At 52.8% G+C, this 16720-nt stretch overlaps 1 protein-coding gene across 6 annotated transcripts; it reads right to left on the reverse strand.

The window, feature by feature from the left end:
• Positions 1-247: 247 nt before the first annotated feature.
• Positions 248-16673, reverse strand: DCST1 (DC-STAMP domain containing 1). Of its 6 annotated transcripts, none has more exons than XM_053277481.1 (17): positions 16340-16673; positions 15765-15867; positions 15511-15636; positions 14274-14348; positions 13015-13143; positions 11910-12049; positions 11113-11290; positions 10390-10533; positions 9389-9510; positions 8036-8193; positions 7460-7538; positions 6808-6903; positions 5570-5696; positions 4120-4236; positions 3443-3640; positions 1929-2042; positions 248-593 (listed from the first exon to the last, which is right to left on the reverse strand). In XM_053277481.1, exons 1-17 carry the CDS (start codon positions 16460-16462, stop codon positions 385-387), a joined length of 2238 nt encoding a protein of 745 aa, XP_053133456.1. In that variant the 5' UTR covers positions 16463-16673; the 3' UTR covers positions 248-384. The 6 variants fall into 6 exon arrangements, with proteins under 6 accessions (XP_053133456.1, XP_053133454.1, XP_053133460.1 ...); XM_053277479.1 differs by having other exon boundaries at positions 7460-7559; positions 16340-16672; XM_053277485.1 differs by having other exon boundaries at positions 3443-3493; positions 7460-7559; positions 16340-16671.
• Positions 16674-16720: the final 47 nt, after the last annotated feature.

The raw sequence follows: 16720 nt of genomic DNA on the forward strand, positions 1-16720 counted from the left end.
CTAGCTTTGTCGTGGAAAAGCAGTCTATAGCCAGCGTGGTGTGGTGGTTAGAGTGCCGGACTAGGAGTGAGGAGACCCGAGTTCAAATCCCCACCCAGCTATGAGACTTGCTGGGTGACTCTGGGCCTAACCTACTTCACAGGGTTGTTGTGTGAGGAGACACTTAAGTATGTAGTACACCGCTCTGGGCTCCTTGGAGGAAGAGCGGGATAGAAAATGTAAATAAACAAACACATAAATGTTTAGAATAAATAAATAAATGTTTATTATTAAAACAAGTGTATTAGGACTACGTTTAATAAACAAAACCAGGAAAAGCAGCATCCGCCACCCCCACGGATGGCACTTCAGTCTGCATAGCCCGTCTGCCCCTCGCTGCTGTCGTCATCGGAGAGCAGATCGTCCGGGCTGCAGGCAAAGCAGACCTGCCCCATGTCCTGCCAGCAAAGGCGGCAGTAGAGGGTGCCGCAATCCGGGTTGGGGCAAAGGCAGGAGTTGCGGGTTTCGGGCAAGCTGCAAAGGATGCACCGCTGGCGGAGGAAGCGCTGCAGGAATGGGAGCCAGCGTCTGACCCGATCCAGGAGGGGCTTCTCCTGGAAGGGGAGGGAGAAGGAAGCCCACCTCTCAGGGCCAGCCCAGAGAGGGGGGCAGACCTTGGAGAAGAATGGCAGCGCTCCATTCTAGGCAGTGGCACTGGATTGGCCGGCTCTAGCCCCGCCCCTTGAGAGGGCACTACAATTCCCTTAACAGGAGGGGCTGCAAGGGGATTTGCAGTTTTTAGTTTCTAGGAAGTTCTAGAAAGAAACTGGTTCAGACTCATCAGGATTTGACTCTGGTTCCGTTCTGGGTTCAGACACTCATTCTAAACCTGGTTTAATGACTGGTTTAAGCAGTGGCGGAATGATTAGAATTCAGACTCCTCAGACTGGTTTTGGTCCATCTCCTGCTGAATAGGATCTGACATGCAACAAAACCCTCCAAAGTGAGTCAACCCATGACGTGTTTATGTTGTGACTTGAGAAATAAATATTTCTCAGCTGTTTGAAGTTTTTTGCCAGCAAAATACAAAAGGATCTAAAACAGGAAAGGAAAAGATCGCAAGATGGCTGGCGGTATGGAATCACTTATTCTGGTTAGCACTTTTTGTTCTTAAGGGTTCGGTTGCAGTTCAGACGGAAGGCAACCAAGAGATTTTGGGACCCGGTTCAATTCCAGTTCACTTATGGAAAAGAAAACCTCTTTTTTATTATTTTAATTCCGTTCTCTAGGGGTTTTTTTAGTTTGAGTTTTTTAGATTTGAGTTTTTGGATTTGAGTTCAGTTCTCTAGGGTTTCAGGCAGGGTCCCCACACCCCTCAGCCCTACTTGGAGATGCCAGGAATTTAACCTGGGACTTTATACATGCAAAGGAGTTGCTCTGACATTAAACCTTACAAATTCAACGTGGATTTGCTGTCTTGTGTGCCACTGTGTGCTTGTACATTAGCAGGCTTCATCCTGCTGCATGCACAGAGCAGGCCGAGAGAACTGCGTCGGCAGCAGAATCGCTAGAGCTCAGGGACGCCACACGCTCTGCAGGTCAAACGTCCCAGAGACTGAAGCAGGCTAACTCGCCAAGAAGATCAAGCCTCGAATCACCGGGCTGGGCCAGTGATGAACGGAAACCGCCCCCCTGGGAGAGCGAGAGGCTGCTCTTCCAACCCAGGAGAAAGGCCGGGCGCTGAGATGCCTGCGCAGCAAGTGGGTCGCAAACAAAAGCCGGGAGGAAGCTAGCCAACACCTTCCGGCAGGATTGGACCGGGCGGGCCGCACACCACTATGGCATGCAGAGAGGCCAAGAGCCCGGAAGTCCCATGCAGGAGCACAGGGGGAAAGGGAGGGGGCAGCCCCCAGCCGGCAACAGTATTCACTGCCCTGGCATCTACTCACCAGTCTCTTGCGCTGCCGGGCACGCTGGATGATGCGCTTCCGCTGCACCACGACAAAGGCCATGCGCTGGCGCAACATTTCGTTGTAGAGGAAGAGGATACGCTTCTTCTCCCGCTGCCAGAGGGGTGGGGGAAAGAGTGGAGGTACTCTTAAGGCTCCTGTCCTTCCAGAGTCCCAGCCAAGTGGGAAGCTGCATATAGCAGGGGGTTGGCCTTTTCTCCATGGACCCGGCTTCGCCCCTGTCATCTCTGCATGACGGGCAAAAGTCAAATGGACAGGGCTTTCCCTCACCCTCCTGAAATTCTGCAAGAGTCCGTGCAGCAAAGTGGTTGCAAGTCTGAGCTACAAACAATACAGTCCTCAGTTCAAATGTGGCCTCTGCCACTGACTCACTAGCTGGCCTTGGGCAAGCCACCTCTCTTGCATGGGGATAATACCAGCTTACTTCACACAGGACTGTTGTGGGGTCACATTTACAACATGACTATTAAGAGTATTTGTATGCTGCGAAAAGTTCTCAAAGCGGTTGACACAGAAGAAGAAACTAGACAGTTCCCTGCCACTGAGGAGCTGGCAATCTAAACAGAAACGGAAAGGAGACCACCGCAAGAGCCAGCCTCTATGCTGGGCTGGATATGGACCTATCCAGGGACCCATCTCCCCCTGCTAAATGGAAGGCAGTCTCCACTTAACAAGCTGCCGCTACTGTACTGTCCAGTTAGCAGGGACGAATATACTGTGATAGACACACACTATGGTTGTGATTTCCACATGTGCAAGCATATACAAGCACTGTATCAGTGTTCCTCTTCATGCTGTGAACAGGAATCATTCATTCCTATTCAAGCTTCACCTGTTGAAGCTCTGCCTGCACCACAGCTGATAAAAGGCACAGAATCTGCACAAAAACTGCAGCTGCGGAGCCCGCCGAACGGCGGCCTGGGTCTGGCCCTGCTCGGCGGCCCCCTTCAGATACGCCCGTGCGCGTGACGTCACATGCGCTGGGGCATGGCTCGGGCTCTGGAGGAACCCAGAGTGAACTCCCCCCTCCCGCCTGGGCTACTGAGAGCCTGAGCGAACTCTCCGTCTGTTATTTCAGGAGGTGCTGGCTGCCCAACAGGATGTTTTTCCCTTTGCCTGAAATGACGAGCTGAGAGCTTGCTTGGGCTCTCAGCAGCCCGGGCCACGTGAGCTCTCAGCTCATCCTTTCAGGTAGCTCTGGCTGCACGTTTTCCCCTTGCCCCCCCTCTCTGAGTCAGACCATAGGTCCATCTAGCCCAGTCTTGTCTACACTGATTGGCAGCGGCTTCTCCAAGGTTGCAGGCAGGAGTCTCTCTCAGCCGTGCCTGGAGATGCTGCCAGGGATTGAACCTGGGACCTTCTGCATGCAGAGCAGATGCTCTGCCACTAAGCTACGGCCCCACCCTGATCTGAAAGGAGAGGGTGTGATAGGGCCACCACAGGAAGGCCACGATGGAGGGGGACGGGATGAATTTCAGGCCCAGGGTACTGACCTTGGGGAAATAGAAGGCAGCGATCACTCGGCGGAGACGATAGACATACACCTGCACGAAGCACAGCAGGATCAGGACGCCCAGGGGGATGGCACAGGTCACATACTGCGCCTTGGTCATCCCTTGCACTTCTGGCAAACACTCTGCAGAACATGGAGAAGAAGACAGCTGGGCAGTGGGGCCAACGGCAGTCAGGTCCTAGCGGGAGGTCAAGCAAGCAGGCAGGCGCTACAGCTCAGTAGCCCCGTCTTCGACTCCTGGTTCCGGGCATCGCCAGTTCATCATATGCCAGCCCATCTGGGCTTGCGTGATGCTCCCCAGGGAGTTACAAACCCAGCTCAGGATTGTCAGCTCTGACTGGCAGCAACTCTCCAGGGCTTTATCTCTTCCAGCATGCCCGCTGGAGAGGCCAGGGGTTGGACCCGGGAGCTTCTGTAAGCAGAGTCGGTGCTTAACCCCTGGGCTATATCTCTATATACACATCTTCGCGAAGCAGCTCGTTGGTATGGAGTCAGATCCTTGGCCCGCCACGTTCAGGCTTGTCTACCGGGCCCTGACAGGCAGCAGATCTCCAAGGCAGTCCTTCCACTGAGCTCCGGTCCTCCCCTCCGGGATCCCTCCTCCGGGATCACACCCAAGGACCATCCTCGCCCGTCCCATTCTCCCCCGCCACTTACCCACGTTAGTTGCCTCCATGGCCGTCTCCGAGGAGGTATTCAGGGCCCCGATGGTGCTCCGGAGGAGTCGGGCCATCATCGTCTGCCCCCCGACCTTCACTTCCAAGTGGTGGCTGCCTGAGAAGAGGGCAGGAGAGCAATTGGGCCAAGGTCTCTTGCTTCCCCTTCTCTTTCAGCGCCTTCTGCTCAGACCTCTCTCTCTATCAAATGCCTGCAAGGTGCCATTTACCACCCACACCCTTCCAATTCAAACTCGTTGATTTATTTTTACATTTCTTCCCTGCTCTTCCTCCAAGAAGCCCAGAGCAGATATAGATGTGGTTAGGTGTATCCTCACAACAACCCAGTGAGGGAGGTTAGGCTGAGAGAGAAGTGACGGGCCCAGAGTCGCGCAGTGAGTTTCACGGCTGAATGGAGATTTGAACCCGGGTCTCCCCAGTCCTAGTCCAGCACTCTAGCCACCATGCTGGCCCTTTCCATGAAGCCTTTGGCAAAACCCGAACCCCATCCCTGATCTGGAGGAATGTGCCACCTTTTAAAAACTCTGACTTGCGTTACCATGCATTGAGCAGCATCCCGGCATGCAGAAATTTAGCCGGGCGGCCCTTTCATGAGGCGAGGTGAGGCAGCTGCCTCAGGGGGCAGATTACTGGGGGTGGAAAGATGCCACCCCACTGCCATCAGAGCCGCTCTTCGGGACCGACCCGACCCTTGCAGGCTCTCCATGGAGTGTGGTTCGCCTCACACTCCTTGCCAAGATTGCAAGAAGCCCGAAGAGAGAAGAGGAGGATACTGCTGGAAACAGGTGCAGAGCCAGCCGAGCGGCGGCCTGGGTCTAGCCCCGCCCGGCAGCCCCTCTGGTGACGTCACACGCATGGGGTGTGCCCAGAGAGAAATCCCTTCCCCGCCAGGAGTGAGTGCTCGCCCCACCCGATAGAAACAGCCACTGGTGGGATGCTGTATTGGGGCTGGACTGGGCTAGTTGTTCTCCCACTGCTAAAAGCAAGAGAATCACCTCTTGAAAAGGCACCTCTTTGCTCAGAGTAGCAGGGGTTCTCAACCTGCTCACGCCAAACAGAAGTCAGCGCAGAGGCACTCCTACCCCTGGACTTCGGGGCCAAAGTCCAGGACCTCCACAGCCTCTGGGCCCCCCCCAAATCCTCTTTAGTCTGTCCCGGGTGGTGTGGTCACCCGGTGGAGTTTGATGATGCTTAACGTGCAGGGGAGGGGGGCCCTCCAAAGGCCTTCAGCTCCAGACTCCCAAATGACCCAGGGGCACCTCTGAGTCGGAGTGCAAGGGCAGCAGAACCGTTTGTGTTGGGGTCAGCGTGAAATCTCCCCTCTGGCTGCTGTTCAAGGCAGGGCCAGAGGAAGGTGGGGAGACTCCCTTCCGGCGGGCGCACAGGAGGAGCGCAGGTTCACAGCCGCCACCGCCATGGGTCACGCTTACTGCGGAAAGAGTACTCCACGAAGGAGTGGTGCCGGATGGTGTTGAATACGGTGTACAGCAAGGAATCCAGGGAGCACACCAGCAGCAGGAAGACCAGGGTTGGCATGCAGCCCAGCAGCTCCAGCATCTGGAACAGGGGAGAAGACAGGCAGGAGGGGCCGCTGGTACGAAAACAGGCCATGGCGGAAAAGGGCAAACTCAGCATTCGGGACGAAGGAGGCACAGAGAGGGACTGGAAACGCCAACTGAATGCAAGTACACAAACCAACTGCGCGGCTGCAACTGGTCATAGGAACATAGGAAGCTGCCTTCTACTGAGTCAGACCCTTGGTCCATCTGGCTCAGTATTGTCTTCACAGACTGGCAGCAGCTTCTCCAAGGCTGCGGGCAGGAGTCTCTCTCAGCCCTGTCTTGGAGATGCTGCCAGGGAGGGAACTTGGAACCTTCTTCTGCTCTTCCCAGAGCAGCTCCATCCCCTGAGGGGAATCTCTCACAGTGCTCACACTTCTAGTCTCCCATTCAGATGCAACCAGGGCAGACCCTGCTTAGCTAAGGGAACAAATCATGCTTGCTGTCACAAGACCAGGGCCTTTTTTAAAAAAATGTTTTTATATGACGGATATTTATATACTGCTTTTCAACCAAAGTTCCCAAAGCGGTTTACATCAATATCAATCAATCAATCAAATGGCTCCCTGTTGCCAAAGGGCTCACAATCTAAAAAATAAAATAAAAATCTAAGATAGACACCACCAACAGCCACTGGAGGGATGCTGTGCTGGGGACGGAGAGGGTCAGTTGCTCTCCCCCTGCTCAATAAAGAGGCTCCCCACTTTTAAAAGGTGCCTCTTTGCTCAGTGAGCAGGGGATGCACATGTGAACTAGGAAAAGACACAACGGTTATGCCATTAATACATTAATAACAACAACAACTTTATTTTTACACTGCCCCATAATAATTGTTCTCTGGGAAGTGCACAAAGTATAATAAAACAACCACCGAATAAAACATGCAATTAAAAGCACATTAAAACAAAAGAAAGTCTCGATAAAATAGAATAAATAGTAATAGTAATAATTTATTATTCTTGCGTTTCGGAAATCAGGGTCTACCCACTCCTCTGGGACAGAGACATAATCATCATCACCATCATCATCAATAATGTATTGTGTATACATTTCGGATATCTTTGATGGCTTTCAGCACAGGTCTCTCCCCCCACTCCCTATCCACTCACTACGTTCTTGCTCTCGGCCGGCTGGAAACGGAGGCGGTAAGGGTCAATGACGCCACTACGCTCGGCACGCCGCAAGGGAAGGAGCGTACGCTTCTTCTGCAGGGTTAAGATGGAGGGGGAGGGTTGGGGAAACGGGGCATCGTCAGTGGATGTAGACTGGACTGGGCCTAATTGGGGCACAGAAATCACCCTCCCTTGCTTGTGCCTCCCAGAAATTTATTTGGGGGTAGACTGCCCTCCAAAGGTGGAGGTTCTGTTCTGCTGTTGTGTTGACAGACCCTACTGAAAGATCAATAGTTACTTGTCCCGATGGCTATAGGCCACCTCCAGCCTCAGAGGCAAGATGCCGCTAAATACCAGTTGCAGGGGAGCAACAGCAGGAGAGAGGGCACATCTTCATCTCTGTTTGTGGGCTTCTGGATGCTGGACTAGCCAACACTCTTCTTGTGTTCTTACAGATCTATCCTCCAAGATTTATCCTCTAGATTTATCTTTCTCTTGGAGAACTAGCTGACAAGTAGCTCGGGACAAGTAGCCGAGAACCCGGAGGCCTCTAGCTCAGTGCTCCCTCCCTGGACATCTGTTAGCCACTATCCCCATCCAGTAGCCTCGGACCCCAGACTCTGCCTCCTCTGGGCCCAGCTACTCCTACCTGCTTCCGACGCCGGGCATCGATCAGCCGGAAATAGCGGGAGATATAAAGATTATCAAAGCGGATGTCCTGGTTGTAACTGTTGGTATAGGAGTAAGCCCTTGGGAAGACACACAGGGGGGAACGGGAAGATGTTCACATGGGGAAGGGCTGTCACTCCAATCCCAAGCTCTGCCACTGACCCCACCAGGCCCCTCCTGTAACCCTAACAAATACCTGCCAACTTCGGCCACATAAAGCTCAACCTTTCAGGTGAAAAGCAAAGCAACTAGTCCTCATGACCTGCAAGGAAGATCTGGTGGACTACGTCTGCCAAAGTCTGAAAGGAGCTCTAGCAGGGATCTTCTGCTCACGACAACCTTTGCTGCCCTGCACGCCTTCCTTAACATGTCCCAATGGGACCGAAATGGTTCCATAAAGCTAAATGGAACCTCCATGTGGCAGGGTCGTATACCTCCCAATGCCAGTTGCTGAGGTGAAGAGCAAGGTTGCGTCTGCTCCACCACCAGCCTACGCCCTCTTCTGCAGCCGGCCCGGGTCAGCCCCTGTGCCCCACCGTGCCCCAGTTCAACTCACGAAGCGAAAATGAAAACGAAGGTGCAGGACAGCAGGACACGGAGGACAGACATGACGGTGCTGAAGCGGCGGCTGTTCTGGGTGATTTGCTCATTGACGTCGTCCACCAGGTGTCTGTGGGAGAGGTTGGCCCCCACCAGCATGGCTTGCTGCTCTTCCTGGAGTGGGGGAGAAATAGAGGGGAGGAGGAGGAAGGGGGTCAGCTAGGGGGCCCTGTGGCCAAGACAAGCCCAGGGGGACTCAAACTGAGCCCAAACCTCATTCCACTCCGCTGTGGAATCCTCACTTGTATGACTTGGAGTCCCCCTTTCCTCAGTCCTACAGGGGTGGTGGCAGCTGATGATGGTATAGCTGAGTGGCAGAGGATCTGCTTGGCATGCATACAGTCTCAGGTTCCATCCCTGGCAGCATCTCCAGGTAGGTCTAGGAAAAGACTCCTGCCTGAAACCTTGGAGAGCCGTTGCCAGTCAGTGTAGGCCATACTAAGCTAGATGGACCAAGGGTCTGACTCAGCACACAGCCGCTTCCTAAGGTATGGGGCCGCAGCTCAGCGGTACAGAATCTTCTTTGCATGCAGATGGTCTCAGGTTCCATCCCTGGCAGCATCTCCAGGTAGGTCTAGGAAGGACTCCTGCCTGAAACCTTGGAGAGCCACCTGGGGTCAGAGTCGGCAATACTCAGGCTAGATGGACCAATGGCCTGACGCAGTATAAGGCAGCTTCCTATGTCCCTATGTGTAATTTGAAATCTATTTTCAAACTGTAATATATGCAGAGTAGCCTCCTTGGCTAAAGATCCAACTATGTCTTAACTATGGTAGTATATTATTTGATATGCATGGGATTTTTTTATTAATCTGCTGTGATATATGATCTCTGGTGAGTGGCCATAATAGAGGAGGAAGAGGAGGAGGAGATATCCCTATGTAATTCTCTATATCCCTTATCGTCCTTCCTTTCTTCTCTTCACCTGTCTCAATATGAGACTGAAAATCCAACATTATAAATGAAAGAGAGAGAACCCCGGGGCGGCCCCACCATGAGGCAAAGAGAAGCGACAGCTTCAGGCCGTAGATTACTGGGGCACCAGTAAGGCAAGAAGATGCCCTCCTCCCCACAGCTTTTACAAGAAGTGGGGAGAGGTTGTGAACGGCAAGGAGCAGGGCTGCCTCGAGCACGCCGAGCTCTTGAGGCACCCCTACGAGGACGGGACCCGGACCCAGAGAGTTAAAAAGATCCCGACCAACGAGGACGGAACCCAGCGTTTTAGTGGTTCAGCCTCGTGGGCCAACCACGGAGAGCGGGGATGCCTGCTTACTCCTTCACACACAGGGGCAAGGAAGAGCTGACGCACCTTGACCACTAAGGTGGCGGAGAAATCCTGGTTTAAGTTGTCGATGGAGCCGTTGACGCGGTCGTAGGTCTGCCCGAAGTTCCCCTCCACGGGGATCTTGTTACGGCACCAGGTGTGCATGACTAGCGGGGAGGAAGACCGGAGAGCGAGCTGTGCATCAGAGAGGCCTGCTTCTCATTGAGGCTGCGGTAGGCTCCTGCTTGGATTGTCGGGATGTGCATGACCCGGCGCAGGGCCAGTTCGGCAGCAGCAGCGGGGAGGTTACCTTTAAGGGACTGGGAGGGTGTTCTTACCCCCCTCCTCTGCCACATTCCCCCCATCAGCACTGTGTCCAAAATCACTGTGCGGGGCAGGAGTGTACCCTCTTGCTGCCCCGGTCAGCATCAAATCAGAAGTGGCCAGTGTGCATGCATGTGCATGATGTGCAAACCCACATGCGCACCGGCCACTTCCGGTCCCTGCGCAGCGAATTTGGACACAGTGCCAGCAGAGGAAATGCGGCGGGGGGGGGGGGAAGCACCCTCCCAGTCCCTTAAAGGTAACTCCCCCGCAACCGCCAAACCGGCTTGAATGCCGGATCGGTCCAGAGGTCCAGAAAAGGACCTCCGAACCGGTTCGTGCACATCCCTAGCACTGTTCCCTCTAAGGCGTGCGCATGTGCGCACGCTTACAAGTTTTTGGATGTCCACTCAGTTCATTTTAGATCCCGCTCAGGTTAGGAAGGCCCCGCTCTGAATGCAGGTGAGCACACGCTGCTTTGATACTGCCACCTAGAACAAAACTCATTCTGCACAGAGATGAGAAAAAATTAGAGGGACCACTGATCCCTACTGGACTGTACCATTTGGTCTTGGCTCACATAATTGAACGCCCCTCCCTACCAAAAAAACAACACCACCCAAACAATTCCTAGGAAAGAGACTTGGCCATCCTTGATCCCTGCTGGACTGATGACAGCCAGCCTCGCTGGGCATCGCTCACCACTCTCGGCTCCTACTCACTTTGAGCAAGGTGGCAGAGGAAGCTGAACTTCATGGGGAGGCAGAGCAGGTGGCTGACGAGGGGCACGGCGATGGTGCGCATGCAGGATCTGTGCTTGTCACTGAACCACGTCTGGCAGCGCACGATGGCTTTCCGGATTATGTCTAGAGGAGGAAGGGAGAACCTCTTTGAATGTTTTCTGGTGGCAGTGAATTCCACAGGTTAATTTGGGGTTGCACAAAGGTGTCATTATTTTGGAGTTAATTTGGTGCCGCGTGACCCTGAGCACGAGGTTCCAGTGTTAGGAGGGAGGGAGGAAGGGCTGGACGGGGAGAAGTGAAAGGGGTGGGAGGGAATGGATGGAAGGATACTAGAGGAAAAAGCAAGAAAGCAAGAAAGAAATCTCCACTTACTCCACACAATGACCTTATAAGCCTCTCTCCTGCCTCGCCCTGCTGATTCATCTTTTTTCTAAACCTAAAATCCCCAAACCCAAAACCGCCTGTACGAAAAGTACTCCTGGATTACTCTTGGCAAAGTCTGAATGACAATGTGCACAAATATGGCAAATGCACGGTGGTGGCTTCGGGGGAATTATCCTAGAGGAAGCAGGGAGACCCCGCCTGGATATTTCCTTTTGCCTCCCTCCCGTGGCTTTTCAGACTCTGCCTCGTGTGTGTGTCGTGGGGTGTGTGTGTGTGAAGATCCGCAGCCCCACCCGCCCCTCCCCACATCATGCTCACATGTGCAGCGCATCCGGGTTTTGGTCTCGTAGGCTTCCTGGGTGGAAGGGCGGCCTTTCCGTGCTGCCGCCCTGGCCCTGCGCGCGCTGTAGCCCTCCTGGCTGGCCACCTGAGCGTTCAGCGCGGCGAAGGAGCGCGAGACGTCTTTGTTTTCGGCTCTCAGGATCTGACCGCTCATCTGGGACAGAGACAAGGACAGTGCTGTGGGCGGGAAGGCGAGCCAAGAGGACACGAGAGGCAGGCCAGGAAGTTTAGGACCAACAAACGGAAGTACCTTTTCCACACAACGCATAATCAGCTTGTGGAATTCTCTGCCACAAGATGTGGTGACAGCCAACCACCTGGGTGGCTTGAAGAGGGCTTTGGATAACTGCATGGAGGAGAGATCTATCAACGGCTACTGGTCGGACGGCTATAGGCCACCTCCGTCCTCAAAGGCAGGATGCCTCTGAGGACCAGTTGCAGGGGAGTAACAGCAGGAGAGGGGACATGCCCTCAGCTCCTGCCTATAGGCTCCCAGTAGCATCAGGTGGGCCACTGTGTGAAACAGGATGCTGGACTGGATGGGCTTCCTTGGGCCTGATCTAGCAGGGCTGTTCTTATGATGGGGTCAAAGTGTCATAAAGGAAAACTAAATAAGAGAATAGGGAAGGACAGTCACCAGTCCAGGCTCTTCCTTGCTAACCAAATGCCCAAATACCTTCAAGAGGACTAGAAACCCCAGTTTGGCGATAAAATGCGTTCAGAAATCCAACAAGCACACCCTGACTCTGTTTCCCCCCACCCTCCAGGCTCACCACCATGTCTCGGAGGACCTTGCGCAGCGGAGCCAAGGACACCTTCCAGCTGCGCTTGACGTTTTCGATCTGTAGCTCCACGGTGCAGCTGATGGAACGGACCACTTCACCCAGGTTGTGCCGGACATTCGCCACAGGACCTGGAGGAGACAAGAGGTCAGGAGTCGCTGCTGGAGGGGAAACTGTTAAAAACGGTAAATACTGCAGAATAAATGACGAAAAATCAGACATATTGCATTTGCAAATGTTCATCATGTCTCTTGGTGCTGACTGTTGGTTACTTAGGAACATAGGAAGCTGCCTTCTACTGAGCCAGACCCTTGGTCCATCTAGCTCAGTATTGTCTACACAGACTGGCAGCGGCTTCCCCAAGGGTGCAGGCAGGAGTCGCTCTCCCAGCCTTATCTGGAGATGCCAGGGAGGGAACGTGGAACCTTCTGCTCTTCCCAGAGCAGCCCCATCCCTTAAGGAGAATCTCTTCCAGTGCTCACACATGTAGTCTCCCATCCAAATGCAAAGCTGGGCAGGACCTGCTTAGCAAAGGGGCCAATGCATGCCTGCTGCCTCAAGACCCGCTTTCCTTCCTACCAAGCTAGGAAGTTGGAACCCAACTCCCCAGAGGGCTTAATGCAATGGATGCCCAGTTATAGATCAAGGTAGCCGGTAGCCGAGGGGGAAACAGCAAACTTCAGGGCAGGGAAAGGGAAGGTCAGATTGCCAAGCAATTCAGAAGCAACAAAAGGAAGTACTTTTTCACTCAATGTATAACCAGCCTATGGAATTCTCTGCCACAAGATGTGGTGAGGACCATCAGTCTGGATGGCTTGAAGGGGGGATTTAGAGAAATTCAAGGAGGACAGATCAGTGGCTACTAGTCTGAGGGCTATAGGCCACCTCCAGCCTCCGAGGCAAGATGCCTCTCAATACCAGTTGCAGGGGAGTAACAGCAGGAGAGAGGGCAAGCCCTCAACTCCTGCCTTTAGGCTTCCAGCAGCATCTGGTGGGCCAGGATGCTGGACGCGATGGGCCTTCTTGGGCCTGATCCAGCAGGCGGCTCTTATGTTCTTATGAAGGCCCATCCCTGCAGCACGGGTGCTTCTCGTACCGTCATAGATGGACGCCAACACGTAGGTCAGTATGTACACCCGTCCTTCTCGCCCAAGGAATTTGGGGACCACCAAGAGGCTGGAACAGCGGAAGTGTGGGGAGGTACCCCAGCCTAGAGCGCTCACACCTAGGAAAGTGGGGGAAGCCATGAACACCTGCCGTTGGTTTCGGCGGCAGCAGTCTCTTCTCCTGCAAAGCAGCAAAGGATCTTGTGACACCTGAAAGGCTAAACCCCTACACTACGGTCTACGCTTTTGTAGACTGGACCCCACTGTAGACTCTCAGCAGGCAGCTAGCGGCCACCCATGGGCAGAAAGATAGACACTGTAAACAGCCCAAGAGCATGAAATGTAGGTGGTCCATCGTCTTATTTCACTGGCCTCCCAGTGCCAGGCCTGTACTGGACCCCCATTTTTCTCTGCCCTCCCCCCACAAGTTTTTTTTTTTACAAATAAGTGAGCATTCCAGATCACTTAATGGTGCAGCAGGGAAATGACTTGACTAGCAAGCCAGAGGTTGCCAGTTCGAATCCCTGCTGGTATGTTTCCCAGACTGTGGAAAACATCTATATCGGGCAGCAGCGATCTAGGAAGATGCTGAAAGGCATCATCTCATACTGCGCAGGAGGAGGCAATGGTAAACCCCTCCTGTATTCTACCAAAGACGACAAAGACAATTCTACCGGAAGTCGACACCGACTCGACGGCACTTTACGTTTACCTTACCAGGCCTCAAGCTCTCTGCCTGCTACTTCAACTTCCCAAACCTATCTGGCTTTTATTGTTTAGCCAACCACCACTGCAAAACTTCAGAGCAACAAGTTGAAGGCAGTAAAAAAGCAAAACAAAACGTGAGTTTAAAGACACCCAAGCGTCCGACCCTGGCACCGCCACCCATGACACGTGGCTGAATTCCCTTTGGTGAATAGTGGCAGCTTTTTGTGTGGTCCTAGACCTAGAATCATGGCTGAGAAGCTTGTCCCCTGTTCCTTTAAGAGCAGATTATTTTCCCCTGCATCTTCCAGAAGTTAGCAAGGCATTTCTCTTCCGCTCTGCGGTGATGATCAAATCGATTGTGGGGAAGATCTGGCCAATCAGGCACAGTAAGAAAGACTCCAGCAAGAGGGAATCTCCCAATATCTACCTGCTATAGCCCCAGGTGGCATCCGCTGAAATCCCGCAAGCCAAATTTGCCTGCCTTCTTCCATCTCCCTGCCGGCCCCATACCGGCCTCTCTCTTCACCCTCTCCTCACTCACCTGCCATGCCGTACATAAGCTGTATCTTGTGGTCTTCTGTGATACTCATTGGGAAAATCAGGACCTCGGAGAGACCTGGAATACAAGACGGACAGCTGTGTGGGCCATGGGTCCTGTTCCTTCCACCCAACAGCTTTGATGTCGCCATTCTTGAACTCTGTCAGCATCCCACCCTCCATCGCACATGAGAGTGTGAGCTCTCCCCCTCCTTGAAAGGTGAGAAGTTCCAGAGATCGCTTTGGGTTATTTTTGGAGGAGATGCCCGTCCAGCCTCTGCTTGAAAACCTCCACCAGAGAGCCCATCGTTACATGAGGCAGACAGTTCCGCTGGCAAACAGCTCTTACACTTTAGGAATCCCTCCTAACATCTATCCTGAATCTGCTGCCTTGCAATTTCAACCTGCTAGTCCTTCACTGAAAAAGCATCTCTGGGCTGGATTTTGGGTTTAGGTTTTCTTCGACTCCCTGGGCAAAACCAGAGGCCTAGTCACAACCATCAGACTGCAAAGCCCCATGGGCGCTTTCCAGATCACACCCTGCTTCCACACTTCTTGTGTTGTGACACGGCAGTCCCTACGCTGACAGCAGGGTGCCGTTCACATTTCTGATGCCTTGTTTCAAATTTAATCGCTGCGATATAGTGTTATGACATCGTGTGTATCTGGCGTTAAAAGGTTGCTGTTTTTTCGGGTTGTTAGTTTCTGCGAGACTGCACCCCTTGCTGTTTACGTTTTGAATGTGACTTGCTTGAATGGAAGCATTTTGCTGCTGTTGAGCAGCTAACCTGGAAAGTGCTATGGAAAAGGTTGGTCCTTCTCCCATAAGAGCATGCCCATCTTATATAAATACTAGCTTTGAGTACCCGGCGTTGCTCGGGTTTGTGGTGCGAGTTTCTCTTTGCTATTGCATCCATAGGTTTTATGGATATATCTGTTGTATATCCGTCTGCCTGTTTGTGTGAGGTGGTTGTCGGGGTTCCCGTGTACCCTATGTTACTCATCGGGTCCTAGGAAGTCACTGTGCAAAATTGGTCCCGATAGCTCAAAAACCCTCCTTAAGGATCTACGCACTCAAAAAGCAGAGTGGGAAAGTTCTAAATCAAAATACATGCAGACCCCTGCATCCATCTCCCCACCTGCCTACTATCCTATAAAGTCTGTCTATTTGTCCATCCAGATGGATGTAGGCTGGGGAGCAATTCTCATCCCTCCATGTGTCTAGGTCAAAATAAGCTCACCCAGAGCAAACAGACTCCCGAGCCCGGCTCCCAGGAAAAACTTGGCGACTCGGAATTCGTCGGGCTGGCTCCAGAGGAATCGGATGCAGAAACGAGGCAGCAGAAAGCTAAGCATGTGCTTCAGAGCTGGGCAGAGACAAAGGGGTTAATCACACCGTCCTATAGATGTCCCCTTCCTCCACACCCCACAGATGTCAACCCTCTTCCAGATTGGAGTGGGAGCAAGAGTTGCAGAAGGGAGAGGGGACACTCACCAGTATTCGGTGGCTTTTGCCGTTGGCCTTTCTGCCTCTTGAGCCGTTGGTATGACCCTTTGGGGCTGTGCCTTCCCATGGTCCCTTGCTGCTGCTGCAGCTTCTAGCCAAAAGAGAGGGCAGGAGAGAGTCATGGCGATCCAATAAACCGAACACTGCTAGACAACAATGGAATGAAGCAGGAGTCCTCTAACCTGGATCCACAGAGGTTGTTGGACTAATAATAATAATAGTAATGATAATAATAATAGAAGGACTCGATGTCTGGATAAAACAAACCAATCAATAACACCTGTTTGACTGTCCAAACAAGAAATAATAATAATAATAAGTTACTACTACTACTACTACTTTATTTGTTAGCCGCCCCATAACGAATCATTTTCTCAACAAATTGACTACAACTCTCGTCAACGGGGGATGATGGGAGTTGTAGTCCATGAACCTCTGCGGGGCCCAAGGTGGAGAACCCCTGGAATAAAGGCGCAACACAAACATCCAGCTTAACCTAATTCCTGATGGAAAGCACAGCAGTCATCAGCGGCCTTTTACGATCCAGTCCATGAGCAACTTGCCTTTGGTGCCTTCACTAAAGGTTTCCGTTCTCGATGCTTGTTGTGACATCTACTGGACCTGTGTCTAGGCCATACCACTTGTAGGTGGAGGCTTGTGCAATTCTCCATATAACCCTTCTGCATATAACATGGTTCCTTGCACAGAAGAAACTAGCATGCCGAGGAGAAAGAGGATAGCTTTGCCTTTCCCCTAACATGCTACTAGTTTTTTTTTACATGCAGGGATTTTAAAGAGGAGGGATATTCCATCATCCGAGCCTCCCCCTGCAGTCTGAAATGGAAGAGGCCTCCATGACATCACACGCCATCACATGAGAGAACCAGGCTTCCATGACATCACAATCCAGGGTTCCACGTCGCCATGGTCACCGTCCCATTTTA

The sequence above is a fragment of the Hemicordylus capensis genome, chromosome 14 (genome assembly GCF_027244095.1).
Source record: "Hemicordylus capensis ecotype Gifberg chromosome 14, rHemCap1.1.pri, whole genome shotgun sequence".
NCBI lineage: Eukaryota > Metazoa > Chordata > Lepidosauria > Squamata > Cordylidae > Hemicordylus > Hemicordylus capensis.